The 13,879-nt window shown below is 37.2% G+C and overlaps 2 protein-coding genes across 3 annotated transcripts; both read right to left on the bottom strand.

Annotated features, from left to right (window-relative positions):
* Positions 1-1,035: 1,035 nt before the first annotated feature.
* LOC144059189 (uncharacterized) lies at positions 1,036-8,207 on the bottom strand. The gene is made up of 14 exons (XM_077578124.1): positions 8,059-8,207; positions 7,654-7,992; positions 5,742-5,870; positions 5,491-5,658; positions 5,321-5,391; positions 4,065-4,311; positions 3,263-3,346; positions 2,875-2,940; positions 2,646-2,774; positions 2,375-2,539; positions 1,669-1,721; positions 1,362-1,467; positions 1,248-1,278; positions 1,036-1,166 (listed from the first exon to the last, which is right to left on the bottom strand). The coding sequence occupies exons 1-14, from the start codon at positions 8,102-8,104 to the stop codon at positions 1,109-1,111; spliced, it is 1,692 nt and encodes a 563-aa protein (XP_077434250.1). The 5' UTR covers positions 8,105-8,207; the 3' UTR covers positions 1,036-1,108.
* A 1,849-nt stretch (positions 8,208-10,056) lies between these two features.
* On the bottom strand, positions 10,057-13,017 carry LOC144059210 (hepatitis A virus cellular receptor 1 homolog). Of its 2 annotated transcripts, XM_077578148.1 has the most exons (6): positions 12,934-13,017; positions 12,500-12,838; positions 12,166-12,225; positions 11,511-11,584; positions 11,208-11,301; positions 10,057-11,118 (listed from the first exon to the last, which is right to left on the bottom strand). In XM_077578148.1, exons 1-6 carry the CDS (start codon positions 12,974-12,976, stop codon positions 11,048-11,050), a joined length of 681 nt encoding a protein of 226 aa, XP_077434274.1. In that variant the 5' UTR covers positions 12,977-13,017; the 3' UTR covers positions 10,057-11,047. The 2 variants fall into 2 exon arrangements, with proteins under 2 accessions (XP_077434274.1, XP_077434275.1); XM_077578149.1 differs by lacking the exon at positions 11,511-11,584.
* Between the last annotated feature and the right edge of the window lie 862 nt (positions 13,018-13,879).

Raw genomic sequence — 13,879 nt, 5'->3', positions numbered from 1 at the left:
TTGAATTAAACAGCTTCTTGAAGTGACCACCATGTTGGTTTCCTGTGTGGTATACTAGGGCTAGTGTGTTGGAGGTTGTAGGTAAATATTTTTTTTTTGTTATATGCATCATGGCCAATCAAAGAAACCTCATCAAAGTCATGTAACAATTCCCACCCACAAACATCACTGACTTTTTTTCCCCCGTATTCAAGAGCCACACAGAGCAATTAACAATGTTTGAAGAGACAAATGAAAGAACAGCGTTGCGGACATGGTGCAAAAAAAAAAAAAAAAGGCTGCTGTTTCTGCAAGTTTTAAGCAAAAGCAGGACAGTGGCCGAAAGATGAGAAGCATGTGGTGGGCCATGTGATTTTACAGGCCACAATCACACTTTACAGTTATATGCTGGCTTTTAAATTTGGAGTTTGTGATGGACTTTGCCATGTAAGTAAGATTTAGATCACATTATCATCATCATGTGTGCTGCTGTACTCCAGGAGGTATAACATAAGCAAATTTTTTTTCTTTTTTCTTTTTTTACCCACGCATCTCTTCTTCCTTATATAGCCATGTACAAATATTGTGCCATGTGCTGAAAAACAGTACTCGCCATCACTCCCATGCTCCCTCATTGTTGGGTGACATCCTGGCAGGCTGCTATCCCAAATCTCCCACATATCAAATTCCCTCCTCCAATTTAGAGATTTATTAGACAGATGGATGAAAATCGAGTTTGGCTTCAGTGGCTCCTCGTGAGGATGCTACTGTACACTGGCGTTGGCCAATTTGCAACGCACTCTATTGTGTGGCGCTACCGCCCTCTGCTGGCACTTAGCGGTTACAACAAAACGGCAGTTCATCTCAGTAACAGACAGAACCGTGACAATTATTATATATATATATATATTTTTTTTTAAATCGACAACCATTTATTATAAATGACTTTGACCTCAGTGTTAAAATGTGTCTACATAATTTTTTTTTGTAATTGATGACAGTAAAATACTCTGTAATAACTATCCGGCATGAATAAGGACGTACAGTACGCAATGATGACTTTATGGCTCATTATTGCAGTTCTTCAATTGTTTTTTCTCATGTTGACATATTTTTAAACAAGCGTGTCTCACAGCTCCTGCATTGACTCTGAGCCTCTGTAAAGTATTGCTTGCTTGCTCAGCCACCTGTGAAGGAGAAAACATTTGATACAGTCAAACATGCGTGGCTTTGAGGATTAATTAAGTGACAAGGATGCAGACACTCACAGGCTAATGTCCCCCTTTTTCCCTTTCATCCCTGTGAGGGCACAAATTGGGGACAGTTTTTCAGAAGGAGCTTGATTGATCTGAAGCATCACTCCCCTCAATTAGCATACTCACGTCTCAGGTGCCATGTCGTCACTATGGCAACAATCAACAACAACACCAGCACAAGTGGAACAACGATGGCAGCGAGGTGGCCACTTCCACCCTCCTCAGAGCTTGTCTACAAGACAAACGGCCATGGTTAAAGAAAAATAAAAATCTGTCATTCACCCGATTTTGTCCACTAGGAGGCACTGCAATGCAATCCAGGTTAGTTCATTCAATTTGACGGTTTGTAAGGACACTGGGCAACAACAAACAGATTATGACACTATTACAACCACACAGTGAAATACACTAAGCATGTTAATTTCATACTTACTGCAGCATGAGAATTTATGTTTGTGGTTGTTGAAAAACCATCCTGCTGATGACCTGTGTAAGACACAAATAAATTTACAGCGCATATGGGATTGAAGTTGTATATTGTTATGAAATAAAGTCATGTCAATGTAAACATTTTGACTAGATACATTCACTAGATACAATTCTGACTGTATTCAAAATAGATTTAATATTTATTTATCTTTTTTTCTCTAAATAATATGTTTTCTTTTGTTATTTCATTTTTCCCATTCAAAATTAAATTTTAAAATTTTTAAATTTTTAAATTTTTAAATTTTTAAATTTTTAAATTTTTAAATTTTTAAATTTTTAAATTTTTAAATTTTTTATTTTTTTATTTTTTAATTTTTTTATTTTTTAAATTTTTTAATTTTTTAATTTTTTAATTTTTTAATTTTTTAATTTTTTAATTTTTTAATTTTTTAATTTTTTTATTTTTTTATTTTTTAATTTTTTAATTTTTTAATTTTTTTATTTTTTCATTTTTTAATTTTTTAATTTTTTATTTATTTATTCATTCATTAAATAATTAATTTATTTATTGCCCAATTGTTCCTTTCTCCAGAAGAGGTCAGTTTTTGCATCCACCACAATAACCAAGAAGAAAGCTGTAGTTTTCCCATTTAAGAGCGAAACTGTTATTTACCATGGTTAATATTGGTAGCAAAATGTCACACTGTCACCTGTATCTCCAGTTGTGAAGGTAACAATGTTGCTGGCTTTACTAGTACCCAGACTGCTCCTGGCAAACATGCGGATGTTGTACGTGGAGGGATTTATCTCTATGATGGTGGCCTCTGTCTGGTTTGGGCTGAAGTCCACCACTGTCTTTTTAAAATCCCATGAGCCTGTGGTTGTTGGAACAGAAGTCAGTTTTGCACTGAATGGACCCCCCCCCAAAAAAAGCAATATAGATATTGTTTGGGTGATTTTACTGATTTCACTGTGTCTTACCATTCAAAGCTTTATACTCAAGGAAATATCCGGAAATGGGGGCGTCTCCTTCGTACCCAGGAGTCCAAGAGAGAGAAACGGTGTTGTCGCTAACCTCCTTCAACTCAACAACAGGGGGATCTGGGAGCACTGAGAAAGACACAGGTGGCCAAAACGTATTTTCAGCTTGAATCAAATTATTCTGGATGATCATGAATTCTATTTGTTGCCATAGAGGCAAACGCTGAACCTGCAGAGCTTTGTTGCCATGCTGTGCTGGCAATAACCACATTTGCTGGTGTTGGAGTTGTGACATCTGTGAACACAAAAGAGCAGGAGCTATACAGATTTCCATAAGGAAGAATAATTAACTGCAGGCATGTTTGGAATTATTTAAAAAGTTTCACCACAGAAAAATATTATAGCACAATACAATAATGTATTTATTTATTTATTTATTTTTAACTTGAGTTACTATGGTCTCATCGTAATCATTAATAATAGAAAAATATACTATACTCATCTATTTCTTCATGATTACTTTTCACATTGGGAAAAAAAATATGTTGTCATTCCCCCCTTCCCATTTTCAATTATTTGTTTGTTTTCATTGTTAACTGAGTGTGTGTCATGAGTACCTGAAATGAACTTTGTGGTGTCTGGCATCGGCCAGGTAATGGTGAAGAGCGTGTTGACTGTTGCCTGGGTGGAAGTTTGGAAAACTAAACAACAACAACAGCAACAACAAATAACAATGTAAAGCAAATCAATTATTGGTATATTTTACAAGTGAGTGAATTTGTTTAAGTCATACAGTGCTATACAAAAGTCCATATATTTAGCAGCATACAAGTTAGCTATGACATATCTTCACTTTTATTTTATTTTAAGGTTTTAGAGAGATGAGAGGTTATTTTACGTTATTGTGCAGTTGCTGTTGTCGAGCGCAGCCTGCGCAGGTTTATCATGAATAGGCTAAAATAGGAAGTAAAGAATTACCACAATATTTTCTTTCTTCTGTTAATATGTCTGTTTTATTCTGTTAAAGATGGCTGAAAATTTCTATTCTACAGCTCCATCTCAATAAATTTGAATATCATCAAAATGTCCGTTTTTTATTCAAAGACATTCACAAGTCCCAGAAAAACTCGATGCTCTATGATTTACATCCAGCCTCAGAATTCCGTCAGTGTTTGCACTCTCATACCCAGTTCACAAATTGGGTGCATCAGAAGCCTGCGTGGCATATACAAAAAGTGCACATAAAAAAGATGAATGGGATGCATGAGTTTCACTTTTTTGAATCTGACTATTGAAATGAATTATAATTTATTGAGATGCACCTATATAGTCATGAAATTGCAAAAAATAAAAATGGCTTTAGACTTTTGCACAGTACTGTACATTTATATTATTTGAATAAAATATATAATAACTTACTCTCAGCCAAAGTAGAGCAGAGGGGTGCAGTAGAAGCAGGTCCAATTCCAGCATTGTTGTTGGCCTGAATGAGCACGCCGTACTGGGTGGAAGGCCTCAGTCCACTCAGGATGAGGCTCTCTTGTGGCCCTGTGGCCAAGACAGTTTGCCGCTGCCACCACTTGAAATGTCTGCCAACAGGGTCGTACTCTCTGTATCTGACGGTGTAACTTCGTATCACACCGTTTCTTAGGTCGGTCCTAGGAAGCTATAGGTAACACAACCGTTATCATTAGCAAAATGTATATTGAATTGGTGACATTTTTTTTTATTGCAATGCTATTTCTCCATAATTGACTATTGCATCCTTCTGCACGTTTTTAACATGTGTAACCTCACTAGACATTCTGATTAATATGACATTTGTGGAATATGAGTTATGAAGCAAAATGTAGCTGTTTTTATCCATCTCAGGGGGCGGCCATTTTGCCACTTGCTGCCGACTGAAGATGGCATTACAGTTACTCAAGGCTCAGGCAACGACCAATCACAGCTCGCCGGTTTTCTGAAGCTGAGCTGTGATTGGTTGTTATCTGAGACATGAGCAACAATGATGTCATCTTCAGTTGACAGCAAGTGGCTAAATGGCCGCCCCCTGAGATGGATAAAAACGGCTGGATTTTGCTGCTTAACTCATATTCCACTAATGCAATTTTAACCAGAATACCGTATTTAGACTAGTGAGGCTGTATAGAGCATATTATTGTTCCCCTATAAGTAACAGCACAACTAAATATTATTTTGATTTTTTATTGTGTTGCTCACTTTTCAATTATGGAATTTTGTACTATGTAATAATAATATTTAACAAAAAAACTAATAAAACAAAAACATTAAAAATACCTAAATAATTAGCTTTTTTTTTTATTTTTATTAAATTTTTACCTATTATGAAAATAAAGGAAATAAATAATGGTGACTTACAATGAGCAAAAAAACTGGAGGAAAGTTAAACTAATTGATGATTTTGTAACCTACTAAAATGTACTGTATGTTTTGTATAATACATTTTTTATACCTTTATCCGATCAACAAAAAGTGTATAAATTAGCAAAGAAGGATACAATAAAGTAATACAATAAAAAAAACTGTATCATATCATATAAAACTGTTGATTTTTTTTCTCCTTTTTTTTTTATTACATAACACCGCCTATTTTTGCTGAGAGATTTGGGTATTTAAGTGGTCTTGAATAAACTGTCAAAAGTGAACTTCACCTTCCAAGACACTCTGATGCTTGTAGTTGAGAACGCTTGGAGACGCATGTCCACGGGTGGGCCATCTGGTGCTGAGCAGCAAATAAATAAATGGACAACATTCATATAAAATGGAAGAAAATCTCAGTTGCATAAACCAAAAATAATCCTTTATAACATTTTCCCCTTACGTGCTTCTTCTGTGGCGATTGTAAGAACATTACTGGCGTCACTCATGCCCAGACTGTTGATTGCAAACATGCGAAGGTTATAAAACTTTGTCGGCCGCAAGTCTACCAGAGTGACCTGAGTCAGGTTTGGATTTGACATATGAGTTGTCACTGCAGCATCCCATAGAGCTGTGAGGTAGGAACAAAAAAAAAAAAACAGAGTTGTCAAATGAGACACGACATTTCTGGATATGATCTGAGATTTGCCATACCCTCTTTGCTCTTGAGGTCAATCCTGTAAGACTTGATGGGCCGTCCACCGTCAAACACATGAGCCCAGCGAATGGTGACGGTTCTGTCCCTCACCTCCCGCATCTCCACCTTTAGAGCATCAGGTTGTGCTAAAGGGGTAGAATTGCTTTTAAATATGCAATCACAATGAAGATAGAGCCTAAATCGACTGGTGAGATCAACGGGGAACACATTTCCTGACAGTTCCTTTCACAAAGATGCTAATTAAGGATTGGTTAAAGCCAGTGGTGGGAAGAAAAAGAAAATTACAAATCCTTTATTATTGTGCTTAAGTAGACTTTTCCAGCATCTTTACTTGAGTATTTAATTCTCTGGCATAACATTTTTACACCCTACATTTGAAAACGAATATCTGTACTTGCTATAAAGAGAACTGTAAAGTCAATGGCATTTGAGATGAGGCAGAAAAAACAGGTACTGCGGGGACATAGAACCCACCATGATGACTCAGCAGTTTAAGGGAAGCTAGATATTCTCCATCCACGCCCCGAATCAAGAGAATTGGACAATGTTGTCGCCTACAAGAATGATGTGTCTCAAATGTGTGCACTAGCCTAAAAACTGCCAGCTTCTGGCATTAACAAATTCTCTGCCTAATCTGAAAAATTTATTTTGCTAAATTAGTTTTTTGTTTTTATTTGTCAGTTAGCAAAGCTACTGGAACATGTTTTAACTGTGCAGCCAATTATTATTATATTTTTTAAAATTTGTATTCATTTATTTATTTTAATTTTTTTTTTTTTTTTTATTTTTTAATTCAATACGATATAAGTGCTTAAAAAAGGTACTGTATAATTGGAACATTTTAAACATGCTTACATTTTGTACTAAAATACATTTTATAGCCAGTACTTTATTTTATTTTTTTTACATTTTATTTTAGTGCACATCAAATTTCATAGAGTAATTTTGACTATAAAAACACTATATATTCGGTCCCACTCTAAGCAGAATAAACTTTACACTTGGAAGAGAGTAAAATACTAAAAAACAACAACAACAACAACAAACTACTCAAGGGTTAAGGAACAATCCAATAACCTTCAGCCTGGAAGGGAGCCACGCTACCATTTGAGCTATGCTAGACAACATATTGCTGGTGTGTCCAAAAGGAGACCAAAAATGGAGGTACGAGGATTCCACTTAACACCTGTCAATACATTGACAAAAAAGCACGAGTGGCATGTGTTAAATTGGCTGCATCCCAACCTAAAGGTTCTGTGATTGTTTCTCAAACTAATGAGTGCCCAAACCCCCCACACCACCCCCATCCTCACCCCCGTTTTACTCTCTTCCGAGTATAAAGTTTACTCTGTTTAGACTGGGACCGAATATAGTCTTTATCAGAATAAAATGTATTCTACAAAATTTACTGTGTAAAGGGGTCATGTAGTTAATAATATGTGACTATGGTTTTTTCTCATATTTTTCCTTGACTGCATGTGATGTAATGTTTTTTTTCTTTTCTTGTGCTAGCTTAAAAAACATTTTTGACATTCAAAATTCTCGGTCCAATGTTAACAAAACTATGGGAACAGGTTTTAATAGCATAATTAGTGATTTATTTATTTTATTAATTTTTTTATTTTATTTTTTTCCCCTCAGTATGATATGTTATTTGAAAAAAGGTACTGTATAGTTGGGGGAAAAAAACATTTTAAAATGTTTTCACTTTTTAAACAAAAATATTAAACTAATATATTATATATATATATATATATATATATATATATATATATATATATATATATATATATATATATATATATATATATATATATATATATATATATATATATATATAACTGTGACTTGACTTGAATCAATACCTCTGTGTTTGTGCCAGCTCCCATACAGTAATTTTGGTCTCACCTGGTACCACCGTCAGGGTCATTTGATGTTTGCGGTCGTTAAACCAGCCTGGGATTTCCACACGGCAGCCATAAACACCCGAGTCGCTCTCCACAACCTGTCTGATGGTCAGCGTCACATCACCCTCCACGATGTTACCCATGAGCAGGTAGCGTTCCGATTGCCTGCCGGTAACCGAGGTTCCATCCGTCTGAATGACTTCATTGGCACAACCTCTGCTAGGGATAGCCCCTCGACCCCAGCACACTGACAGCTTTCCATAGTAGCGAGCATCGTACTTGCATGTTAAAGTAACATCTGTGCCAACTTTAACCTCCAGGCTTGCTGCGAAGCTACACTCTGCAAAGGCAAGAAGATAGTGAAACAATGTGAAAACACACACACAATGCCGATCAAGTCTCTTACCTAGAAGAAGGCAGATGATGCAACACAAACTGACTAAATAAATCATGTTCACATCAGCTCAGTGAGGAACTTCATTCACCTGCTGCTGAGCATCAAACTGGACCACAGAGAGGTTGCAGCTTTGACAAGTTTCCAAGTCACATGACGGTGACCCCGATGTGCTCACACAGACAGTTCTGCAGGGCAAGGTGGGATGTAGAAGAGGCCTGCTTCCTTTTTTGCGGTTTTGGTTCCTTCTCATTCAAGTGGCAAGCAGTTTCACTGTGATGAATAGACGGAATTGAGCTTATCAACAAACTTTGGGACAGAGCTAATGTGCTTGACTGTCATCAGTGGTAACAAATGAAGTAGCACCAACTCAGAAATCAATCAGTCATCCTTGAAATATGAGCTACAAATTTTAGCAATGCATTGGCTGCTCCGTGGGCCCGCATCCATCTCGAAAAGGCCATTTGACACCGTCTGGAAACTGAAAGTCTATTTTGGAAGGAGAATGTTTGACTTCATTTTGACAAGAAATTACACAAACACAGGAAACATGATGTTCCAGATGTTTACATGTTTGGATCACACATTCGACAACACCCCTTTTATAGTATAAGGAAAGAAAGGGAGAGGTTGAAATAAAGAACAGTAATCATCCATTCTTTCATTTTTTATTGGGATGTTTGATATAACTTTTTTCAGACCAATACCAGGACAAGTACCCAACTCTACTAAATACTGATATCAAGTATTTTTGATACATAAAATTTCACCCAAAAACTGACAGATGATTTTAAAGAAAAACATTTCCCCTTCATATTGCATGAAATGAATGGAAATTTTCTATTCTTCTAATTTCTCATTTATATTGCTTGATTGCAAAATGGCCACAAGAGGGCGTTGTGAGTACCGATACCTTGAAATAAGTTAGTTATACCTGGTATCAGTACTCGCCCTATTTTTACTTTTACTTCCTACTCCAGGGTCAAGGTTTCATGGGAATGGTGTAAAAACCTAACTAGGAAAAAGACAGGACGTGCACTTTTAAGAATAATGAGAAATACAACAACAAGACAGTTTTAATACAACTTGTCGGCTATAAGAAGTGTCTGCCTAATTCCCCTTTATTTTAGTTATACAGTATACACACATAATCAGGCAGTTATCATCTGCCTCAACCAACTAGCGCCCGCTAACCGCAGACATCTCGCTTTGTTGCTAGCGAAGTGTGTAATGCGCGGTGTCTAATCGGACATGGACAGCGCAGCGGGACTGCAAAAACAGGAGCGCAACTGGAAGTGCACAGGTTCACTTTTATTAAAAGCAAAACAGTGGGCTTGGCGCCACCGCGCGTCACAGCCATTGTCTGTAACTCACTTGTGCCCGGAATATTCTGTAGAAATAAAAGCTTCGAAGTAACTGTTCATCGATCTCCAGCCTGTATTTGGATAACCAACATTCTCACTACCCGAAAGAAACCGAACACGCGGAGGAAAAGATCTGCTGCCTCCTAACAATCCTCCCCGGAGTCAAAAACATTCACATAGCCTATAGTAACATCAGGCAAAAGGCAGACTTTAGCCTGGACTGGTAGCCTGTTAATCGCAGAGCATGTGGAGAGACAGACAACATTCCCATTCCCATTCACACCATCATGGACTGGCAACTGAACCCATGCTAGTATCAAAAACGCAAATCTATCGTTAAAGTAACAAACTCGGAAATAGACAGAATGTGTTGTCCAGGGGCAATCAGCTGAGTGTGAATTTTAGTTAGTTGAAACTTTAGTAACCTCAGCATAGCACATACTTCCTCTTTGACTACTTCCAAAAACAGATACAACAGCACAAATGCTAACGCGTGACGACACTACCAGTCATTGGCGATAAAATATTGAGAGGGATTTAGGAAAGGGCTGCAAAATCAACTGATTGAAACAAACGCTTTACTGAAACCGATTTAGACTATATGTGTGAGGTGACAGAATAATGAAGCAATTTTAGAGAAAAGAGGTGTGGTTTATTGTCTGTTTTATTAGGACATCTCAACACACACATGACACCTCCACATCATGTTTTCTCTGAAAAGGAAGTGATCTGCATCAGTCAACAACAGGATTTATGGGAATATGAAATAAAAATACCTAAAATTAATCATCTAATTTATTTTCCAAATGATTCAAGAATGATTAGGCTACAGTATACAGCGCATAACAGAAACATTTCAGCATGGGACTTCTACCAGACTGTATGCCTTGTTTATGGCACAAATGACAATGTCAGCAAACAAACACAAATCATTTTATTAAGGCAATTTAATACATTACAGTAGACATAATTATTGTACATGGCATTATCAACAACAACAAAAAGTATGTACAGGTGTGTCAGAAAAGTTCCAGGACTGGTGTCAGAAAAGTGGTAGAGTGTCCGCCCTGAGAATGGGAGGTCGTGGGTTCGATCCCCGGCCGGAAGACTATAAAAATGAAACCCATTTGCCTCCCTGCTTGACAGAGCCGAACAGTAAGTGTTGGAATTGGGGGGTTGGATCACCAAATGGTTCAATGCTGCGTCAGGGGATGGGTCAAATGCGGAGAAAGAATTTTGCCCCACTTAGTGTGAGACAATCAGTGGTACTTTAACTTTATCGAAGTAATCCCTCTTGGAGTTTTAATGCTTTTTACCTTAATGCTTTAAAATAATTCTTTCTGGACGCTCCTTAGCTTTGTCATCACAGCACTCGTAACGTCATCCACATCTTGAAAACAAATCTAACTCCCTTGATCTTGGAAAAGAGTTAAAAAAAACACACACACACACACCGAGCTAGGTCACGTGAATATGAAGGTTGTTCCGCCACGGCCATGTTCTGCTCAGCAAGTCCTGCAAGTTTTCTGACACACATCATATGTTCATCCGTCTGAGATTAGAATGCCTTTACTCTTTGTATTGAATAATACAAAAAAAGAAAAAGCAAAGTCACTGAAGAGCAAAAGCGAGTGAATTTAGATCATTTCATACACATTCTCCATCGTTGATGTTTTTAGGCGTGAAAGTGGCCGAGTTTGTTTCTCTGCTGTAGAAAATGAGCACAGGAATTTGTCAGTTCAGACCTTCATCTACAAGACATAGCCTATTACAAGATAGAATTCACATGATACTTACAAGTCATAATGAACGTGATTATGAGCACAGTAAGGGAGACAATTGCTGCTACTCTGCAAATGTTGCCCACTTCCCTGAACGCTGTGAACGTATCCTGCAATGAAAGTCAACCTCATCATTGGAGGAAAAGGAATATTCATTTCATACATACAATAACATCTTATGCTGAAAACTCGCAAAACTGATTTGTGCCCTTTAGATTATAATCAACATTCTTAAGGTAGTCTATTACATGCTCTGAAATATTCTGCCTAGTTGATGTTGCCTGGTTGTAAGCACAAGCACAAAACAAAAGAATCATACCTCAGCTCTGCCTTTCCTGTTTAATGTTGTATCTTCTCCTTCTGCATGTTCAGATACAGAAACTTCTGAAATGTCTTGAAAGGAACATGATACAAGCTTATTAATCGTCAGCGTTTCTTTAAAGTGGAAGTCAACCTTAAACATTTCTTGACAATAATGTTACATGTGACCTCACTAGTCTAATCATAACATTCTGATTAATATTACTTTTGTGGAATATGAGTTATGCAGCAAAATACAGCCGTTTTTATCCATCTCAGGGGGGCGGCCATTTTCCCACTTGCTGGCGACTGAAGATGACATCACAGTTGCTCAGGGCTGAGTCAAGACCAATCACAGCTCACCTGTTTTCTGAAGCTGTGATGTGATTGGCTGTTACCTGAGCAACATTGATATCTTCTTAAGTCAACAGCAAGTAGCAAAATGGCTGCACTCTGAGATGGATAAAACGGCTGGATTTTGCTGCTTAACACAAATGTAACATCAGAATATCTTGTTTTGACTAGTGAGGTCACATATAACATATCATTGTAAAAAAATATATATTGGGTTGACTTCATTCACTGCCAGCCCAGTTAAAATGGATCTTTGACGTCTATTGTCTTCAATAGCAATGAATGAGTTCAATGAAATTATTCTGATTTACTGTCCTCACCTTGATGTCTTAAATGTGTCAATGGCAGACGGGCTTGAGTAACTGGTTGTTCCAAAGGTGCTGTAGAAATAGAAAAGAAGAAAGATGACTTAGCTGGAGGAGTTTTATTTGTAGGCCCTTAAAATATATAATACCAATTCAAGAACAAAACAAAAAAAATTCTCATTTGCCTGAAAAAGGGTACATAAAAACACAGAACAGAGAGAATGAGAGCAAAAACTAGCTAATGTGAAAAACTTCATGATTACATTTTATATCCACTAATTTGCTAAGCAGAGAAGAAGGGATAGTCAAAAATAACAAATGATTTAAACAAAAAGAGCCGCATGTTCACCTTCCTTCACAGCCAAGTATATGTTGATTTTATAGTCGTTGAACCACCCCGGCAGCTCGACCCTGCAGCCGTACACTCCGGCGTCGTTGGGTTGAACATTCAGAATAGTCAGAGATACGTCTCCATCATTGAGCTGGCCCAGCAGCTGGTACCTGGACTCGCTGATGAAGCGCACCGCCCCATCTTCGGCGTAGACAATCTTGTTTGAGCATTTTAAAGTGGGGACCTTTCCTCGCCCCCAACAGAAGCTCAAGAGACCTTGAGCTTGGGCGTCGTAGGCACAGGGCAACGTAACATTGTGCCCGATGTGACCACTGACTTTGATGGCCTCGGAGCGAACTGCATAGGATGACAAAGGATCACAACTCTGAAATGTGAACCCATCACAGTGCGCCCACTCAGGGTGAGACAACAAGCAACCAATATTGACTTACCTTGGCTGAGGATGGACAGCAATAAATAAAACATACCACGCATGTGGAGGCTCTTGTATAACTATACGCTGAAATGAGGCTACCTATCTTCCCCCACACAATGGCATGATGTGTCATGTATTTTCAACTTCCCTTTCTTGAGAATCGGGAAGGAAAACCAGCAGTCAAGACTTAGATTCATCTTTGACTTACCACTTAAAAAAACTAACATTCAACAAACATTAAAAAAGAAAAGAAAAATATGTATACTATAAACTGTAGATTAAAACATAAATGAAGAAATGGCTGATTAAAAAAAAAAAATACAGTATGTTTTGTAAGTCTTGATCATTTAATTAATGTTGTTTGTTCCAAAAATGCAAATAGTAAATAGGAAGTTAACCCCAAATTTGTCTTTTCAATAATATGTTGGATGTGATCCCACTTGTCTAAACTCTAAACACAACATTCTGATTAATATTATGTTTGTGGAATATTAATTAAGCTGCAAAATCCACTTTTTTGCCACTTGCTGTTGATTGAACATGACATCACAGTTGCTCACTGTGTAGTATAGCGTCCTAGCGACCAATCACAGCTCACCTGTTTTCTAAGTGTGGTCATGTGATGTTTTCAAACTGAGCCGTGATTGGTCGTTACTTGAGCCCATGTCATTTTCAGCCAACAGCAAGTGGCAAAATGGCCACCCTCTGAGATCGATCAAAATGGGTGGATTTTACTGCTTAAATCATATTCCACAAACGCGATATTGATCAGAATGCCATGTTTAGATTGGTGGGGCTGCATAGAGCATATTGTTGAAAATATTTTTTTTGAGTTGACTTCCCCTTTAAGACATAAAAATGGGCAATAATTCATTGGATGCATTAAATTGAATAAATAAATTGCAACACTGTTCATTTACAATTTATATTATCACTAGCTGACTGTTTAAAAAAATTATTAA

This window comes from Vanacampus margaritifer, chromosome 10, assembly GCF_051991255.1.
Source record: "Vanacampus margaritifer isolate UIUO_Vmar chromosome 10, RoL_Vmar_1.0, whole genome shotgun sequence".
Lineage (NCBI taxonomy): Eukaryota > Metazoa > Chordata > Actinopteri > Syngnathiformes > Syngnathidae > Vanacampus > Vanacampus margaritifer.
This window is presented reverse-complemented; position numbering and strand designations above follow the sequence as displayed.